The following is a 6,955-nucleotide window of genomic DNA, read 5'->3' as shown; positions in this document are numbered from 1 at the left end:
TCTTTCCCTCAGCTGGTAATGGGCAGCAATGAAAAGATGGAATTTGGCCTTTCCATGGCATCCTTTGGGGTTTTTTTAGCGGTGTCCACCCTATGTTTCCCTGCCCTCTTCTCAGTCTCTCCTCCTCTACTTGGTGGTTGTTTTTTTTTTGTCCAGTTCACAGGCTTTGTCTGATGGGGCCTGTAGATGTGCCAGGAGATTTCGGGCTGTGCCCGGCTGCATTTCCTTGCACTTATAGCCCCGTGTTAAGGACCGTGATTACCTTCGGCCGTGTCCGAAGCTGGGCTCGCCCACAAGTGGAAGAACCGCCACAAGGTTCACAGTGTCTTCACAGATTCACGGGGTGGTCGGGGTTGGAAGGGACCTCTAGAGATCATCTAGTCCAACCCCCCTGCCAGAGCAGGATCACCTGGAGTAGATCACACGGGAACAAGTCCAGGCGGCTTTGGAAAGTCTCCAAGGAGGAGACTCCACCCCTCTCTGGGCAGCCTGTTCAGTGCTCTGGCACCCTCACAGGGAAGAAGGGTTTCCTCTTGGGGCCTAGAGGTTTTTCTTGAAGGCAGGGATTAATTTCTTTTCCCCCCTTGTTTAATGAAGACTGGCCACTGATAACAAGGTGCCATATCAATTGTGTGGCCGGGGATATTTAAGCCCCTATTTGGCATTCTCCTGGGTATTAATCAGTGCTAAAATCATCATTGTGCAACAAAGTAATTTAGTTGGAGACCCCAACTTTAAAAGTGCTGTGTATACTACATAGTTTTCTCAATTTCTTATTCTTGCAGATGAACGAGTCTTTCCACCAACTTTCCCCCCTGCATATGATTATATTTTCAGCGCGAGGTTTGATGCACTGGTGTGGCAAGCAGTGATAGAAAGGTTGGCCCAGAAAGGGAAGTGGCGGGTAAGTCTGTTGTTGCCTTACCTACTGCTGCGTGGTAGGTGCTCCTGTCTTACCTCTTCAGGGTGCACTCGTCTCGCCTTTAAAATCCAAAACAATTGATACTTATTGTTCCCTGTTTCAAAAGTCTTGATTTTTAAGACTTGAAAAATACTTTTAGTGATAAATAATTCCTGAAATTTGTTTCTTGAAAGGATACGATGAACTTGAAATCCCACTTGTCTCTTGCTATTGTCTCTGTTATAATTATGGTGCTATCTGATGTCATTATTCTTGAAAGAAATTAGAAGGGGAAAAAATTACATGTTTATTTCTGGTCCCTTTCACTTTTCCTTCTATATGACAAGCTGGACTTTTGAAGCTGTGAAAGACCTACAAATAAGGGAACACCTCAGTGAAAGTACATGGTTATTAAACAAAACCAGATAATTTAGAAAAATCAGAACTTGAAACACCTGAAATTATTTTAAGCCTCTTTTCTATGGTGACTGTATAGAAAATTGATTGTGGTCACGATGACTTGGGTATTGGTGGCAAGGAGATCGCAGGGGGGCAAGCTGCAGGAGACTGTCAGGATCCCTCTGGATGACATCCCGTCCCTCAAGTGTATCAGCTGCATCAGTCAGCTTGGTGCCTTCTGCAAACTTGAGGGCACCATGCAATCCTCCTGTCTGTGTCATTGATAATACTGATCCCAGTATGGACCCTTGACAGCCACCACTCTGGTTTCTGCTTGGACATTGAGCCATTGACTATAACCCTTTGGAGGCAGCCATCCGGGAAATTCCTTATCCGTCCATCAAACCCACATATCTCCAATTTAGAGCTAAGAATGTTGTAGAGGACTGTATCAAAGTAAGTCCAGATAGATGACACCTGTAATGCATGCCTTTCCCTCTGATGAAGCTAGGTGGGTTTTCAAGGAGCAAGGTAAAGTTTTTAGGGAAACTGAGAAAACGAAAAAAGGTACAGTATGCATTTCTTGCTTTCTGCTCAGGATGTTGGTGTAGATAGAGTCTCATCCCCGTAAATGTAAAAGTCCATTCCTAAAGTTAAGGGTCACTTCCAAGGAGTATTGGAGAGACTTCTAGGGCCCGACCTTTCTGCATGTTTTTTATTTCTGAGAAGACTTTTATCAGTCTAAACTTTCCACAGTCCACTGTATATTGCATTAATTCAGCTTGTAAATGAGGAGATTCAATAAACTGTTATGATCTTAAAAAAAGATCTGAAATGTTTAACCCCTGTTTGATTGCCAACAAGATCTGGTGAGGCAGTGAAAAACAGAGTTTCTAAGTGTGCTTATAAAATCACTAATTTTTTTTTTCCCTCTAGTCTTGTCTGTTGTTGTTGTCAGAGAAGAAGGAGTTGCCCACCAATCTCAGAGTCAATCAGTTGTCACTAAAGAATCTCTTTGAGGTAAAGTAGCATCCTTTTTTTTTCTTCCTTGTGTCTATTTTTTTTTCTTCCTGTTCACTTTTGTGAGAGACTTTGCGTCTTGTGTGCAAGGCTGAAGAGAACAGAGAAAAATAAAATCAAAATAATACATGGACTTTGTATGATTGTATTAAAACATCTATTTTGTCCCTTTGCATTTGAATGTTTAAAAAAATCCTTAATTTGTATAACTTCGGTACGTAATGTAGTATTTCCTTTAATTTGATCAAAAGAAGTCATCTTCCTCTCAAGTACAGCAAGCTACTCATGTCATGCTCGGAACCTGAGAATTTAATGGAGAAAAATGCCTGACATCAGTTAAGCTGGATGTTTTCCAACCAGGACAATTTATGATAGGCCTGGAAGGGGTTATTTTTATACTTTGTTAGCCTGTCTCTGGACTGCTTCATGGTGCCCAGTGTGATTACAGGGGGTTGAGCTTGGTGCAGTGTTGGAATTTTCCCTTCCTTCAATGCCCCAAATTTTTTGATAGGTTGGTTTATAGTTAGGCAACAGGTGCTAAACTTTCTCCCTAAAGGCTTTGACACTTTCCAAATGACTTAGAGGATTTTGGCAAGATGGAGACGTAGTCCTAGACCGGGTAGCCCCAATTCCGGTTGCCTTTTGCTGAGATGATGGCATCTGCAGACAGCAGAATTTGATCTTTATGTTGCTCTTCTGAAACTCGCTTTTTTCTTTGTCTTGTGATTCCTCATGTTCTGCAGCATTTGGGAACCCTCCAGCGCTTTCTGAGCTCGCAAGATAAAATAAAATCCTCCTGCTGTTGGAAAGTGCTGTGCTCACACATACTTGGACTGCTGCTGGTTGGCTGTGCTGGCCCGGTGCATGTGCCGTGCATGCTGGTACACCCCAGAGGGTCTGCCCACATCTCTCTGTGAGCTCCGTCACCTTGTCAGGCTTGCTGCTGCTTGCCCCTGCTTTTCTGCATGGCTATCCATGCAAGAATGGATGGGGCCTGCAAGGAAGCTGGGGGGGGCTTTTTACAATGGCCTGTAGTGACAGGACAAGGGGTAACGGGTTTAAATTGAAAGTGGGGAGGTTTAGATTGGATATCAGGAAGAAGTTCTTCCTGGAGAGGGTGGTGAGGCACTGGCACAGGTTGCCCAGAGAAGCTGTGGATGCCCCATCCCTGGAAGTGTTCAAGGCCAGGCTGGATGAGGCTTGGAGCAACCTGGTCTAGTGGAAGGTGTCCCTGCCCATGGCAGGGGGCTTGGAACTGGATGGTCTGTAAGGTCCCTTCCAACCCAAACCATTCTGTGATTCTGTGATTTACTGGCTGACAAATTAACAGTTTAGGATGGAATATGCCAGAATTTGCTTTTTGCTTTGGGGCTTTTTCCGTGAATGTATTTCAGTTGGGTGCCTGACAGCGAGCGGGAGTAATTCTAGAAAAGAAGGGTGAGGCAAAGGAAATGAATCTCCATCTATTCATAGGCTGGTATATAGTGATAGCAGCAGAATTAGTGGATGAATGTATGCAAGCGTGCCTTGGTTAGCTCTTGTTAGGCAGGTATGCTGTGTTAGTGCCAGTGGAGTAGCCCATATGGGATGTTATGCTGCCCGCTGTCATCCCTTGTACGTGTGCTCATTTTTTTGTGGGATGAGAGGGTGGGTCAGGGTTCAGTCCTCGCTCAGCCAGGCCCATGGCTAGGCAGTGACGTGGCTGTGGAGCTGCAGCAGCATAGCTGTGGTGGGGACAAAGTCACGAGAGCCTCAGCTTAAAGCAGTTCCCAAGCGAAGGTGCTTGCTGCAGCGGTTTGCAGCTCTTGGCAGCACCCTGGCCTAGGACACAGCAGCAAAGCCGTCTTGCAAGGGGTGAACGTGCTCCTCACGCTGACGGCAAAGCATGTCAGCACAGTAGAGGACACATATCTTAGCAGAAAATCTGCCTAGGCAAGCAAATCAAAGTGCCTCACTGAGAGAGGAGGTTAAAAGTGGGTTGCCTTTGCAGCATAGTATGCCCGTTGTTGAATTGGCCCCGTCAGTCTTGGCTATTTAAGTGGGTTTGTTATACATGTGAAATACTGAAGAATCAAGGTGAAAGATTCCTAAGCACTGCTGCTTTTTTCTGCAAAAATTAGAAAATACGGCTTTCTGGCAACTTGAACTTCCCCTGCTGCCACTACATTCTCCCTGTAATTTGCTATATTTTGATTTTGTAACTCTGCACAAACAGTAATTCTTGCCAGTCAAAATTTGGCATGAGGTGTTAGAAAAGAAGATTTATTTGTGGATGTTGGAAGCATGTGTGAACACTGCTATTTAGAAAGATGACTGGCACAAATGGAGAAATTATGTCTGAACGCTGTTTCCGACCACCCCCTGATGTCCTGATCCTTCTGGCATATTGTCTCAATTTCTGTCTGAGCTTCCTCTGCTCACCTCCAGAGTTCTCCATCTTGCTGTACCCCTTGTAGACCATACTTCATGTTCATTGTCCTTGCTAGAACATCCTCTTCCAGTTCAGCTGCCTTCTGCTTGGGCTGAGTGCTTTCAATATTGGTCTGTAAAATTCCCTGTAAATTCCATACTTTCATCAGATCACCTTCTAGGAATTTATCTAGCCAAAAGTCTGTCTCCAAAGGCTTAACACCTTTTCTTTGTGTGAGCAGTCATATTATCATGGTTGTCTTAATAATGCTAGGTGCTTCCTGACCTGGGTGTGAGTAGGGCTTTGCCCTGCTCTCCATCCATGGGGTTCCTGAGCTATAGAAGGACTAGTTACCTCAGTTCCCTAAACCTCCTTCCCCTAGTCTCTAACTCCCTTTTCCCAGTTTCATATATTTCTCCAGCCTTCGCTTGCTTTGGGGTAACTGCCTGCATAAGTTGCCTCATCGGAGCTCAAAAGGCACCATGTCCAGTTACAGCAATATGTGCACTGAGATACACTAACGTTTATATATAATAAATATTTCATTTTACAGTGAATATGGCTTGGTTGTTACTGTTCCACTGATTCTTGCCATAAACCCCATGGAAACAGGATTTTAAAAAAGCTGTTTGCGCATGTAAAAATAACGTGTTGTAATTGTTCTCTTTGTTATCAGACTTCTGAATTGTATGGGCATGGTGAGAAGATGCAGGAAGTAGCAGAGTTAGTCCAGTGGCTGATCTCCATTGGGGCGAAAGTTGAAACCATCGGAGTGTATCTGCTTCATGCTGTTATCAGACTGTGTATCAAAGCAAGTGAGTGATGTCCACAGCTCAAATGAAGCAATGGTGGCCTCAGTCAGAGAACTGACAGCTAAAGCTTTTTAAGTTAAAACAACAAACCCCAAACTAATGAGATCAGGCCATCTAGGTGTAACCTTGCCTGTGTCAACAAGGCACTATTTTAAAAATAATGTAAGCACTCTCTTTGATCATCTCTGCCTGATAGTGGTACAAACGTAATGTGGTTGTTCCTGTCAGTGGTTTGAAGAAGTGTGATTGATGTGGGTCTTTCATAATCTGATTATATCGGCTTTGATGGAAATACGGTATCTCCTCCTGCCACCTCAGTGTGGAGGAACATTTTCTGCACGTGCTGAAGAGCCGTGAGTCAACCTCAGGCTTGCGCTTGCTGCGAGTCAGCGAGAAGGTAGCATCGTGTCTGCCATGATGCCGCTGGCTCCTGCCATGATTTCTTCCCTCTCCTACTCCCTGTCCCGGGGAAAAGGTTTCATACAGATGCATCTTGCTACTCCGTAGGGGAAGAAAACAGGATCTGTTTCTGCTGTGTCTCTGCTTACCATGTATAGGCAGTGGGTTTATTGATCATTTCAGGAAAGAACCACCTCTTCAGGTGGTTGCTGACTCAGAGGCCGGACTTGAAGGATAGGATCAACCAGCAAGACAGAGACGGATGCACGCTCCTGCATATTGTGGCATCTTCCAGTGAATACTCCCAGAAACGCAGTAAATAGAAATTTTTTTTTTTTTTTTTGGTGTGTGTGGCGTTTTGCTTTCGTATGGAAAACAAATAGTGTAAAAAAATCTCAGAGCCTGGTGTTCTCTATTTCATGATAAGGAAGAAAATTAAAAAAGTCCTTTTATCTGAATGTAGACTTTGAAATGGCAACTAATATTTGAACATTTCAACAATTCCCTTTTAAAATCGTATACCTGGTTTCTGACTGTCTTCTTTGCTCTCTGGTTTGACTGGTTATCGTTTTCCCACAAGTATGCTCCAGTTTTTTAGAATCACGGAAGTTACCTTTTAAAGTTTGATGTGCCCTTAAAATCATTTTAGACCACCTGGAGACCTACCCTGTTCTTTTAAATAGGTGAAGATTTAAAACCTAAGTAGCAGTGTACCTTGTCCGAGAAGGAAAATTAAATCCTTTCTTTCACCTGTTCTTTGGGATTTCTTTTACATTAACTTAGCCTGGATTTTTTCCTTGTGTTTCTGACTATACCCACCAGGTGGCAACAGGAAATAAGCATCAATGCCAAGGTAACACCAGAGTTTTAGGTCATCAATTGCAGTGACGTTCTGGCGGTACTCTTTAATAGTATGAATGAAATGCACACAACCTATATCTTAATAATTACATTTTTTTGGAATGGTGTAACAGGTCTTTTGCAGCAGTTCCACCTGTTGCTAAATGACTCCTG

General features: G+C 43.8%; 1 protein-coding gene across 1 annotated transcript in view; it reads left to right on the top strand.

Moving 5' to 3' along the window:
* TRANK1 (tetratricopeptide repeat and ankyrin repeat containing 1) overlaps window positions 1–6,955 on the top strand; it is a gene marked incomplete at its 3' end in the record, with an annotated part of 39,291 nt that overhangs the window by 3,407 nt on the left and 28,929 nt on the right. Inside the window, exons 4-7 of the mRNA XM_010155224.1 lie at window positions 786–904; window positions 2,237–2,320; window positions 5,407–5,545; window positions 6,125–6,256. Of these exons, the coding sequence (XP_010153526.1) occupies window positions 786–904; window positions 2,237–2,320; window positions 5,407–5,545; window positions 6,125–6,256 (474 nt within the window). The remainder of the gene's footprint in view (window positions 1–785; window positions 905–2,236; window positions 2,321–5,406; window positions 5,546–6,124; window positions 6,257–6,955) is intronic.

The sequence above is a fragment of the Eurypyga helias genome, unplaced genomic scaffold, assembly GCF_000690775.1.
Source record: "Eurypyga helias isolate BGI_N326 unplaced genomic scaffold, ASM69077v1 scaffold8567, whole genome shotgun sequence".
Taxonomy (NCBI): Eukaryota; Metazoa; Chordata; class Aves; order Eurypygiformes; family Eurypygidae; genus Eurypyga; species Eurypyga helias.
The sequence above is the reverse complement of the archived record's forward strand: the minus strand, read 5'-3'. Positions and strand labels throughout refer to the sequence as shown.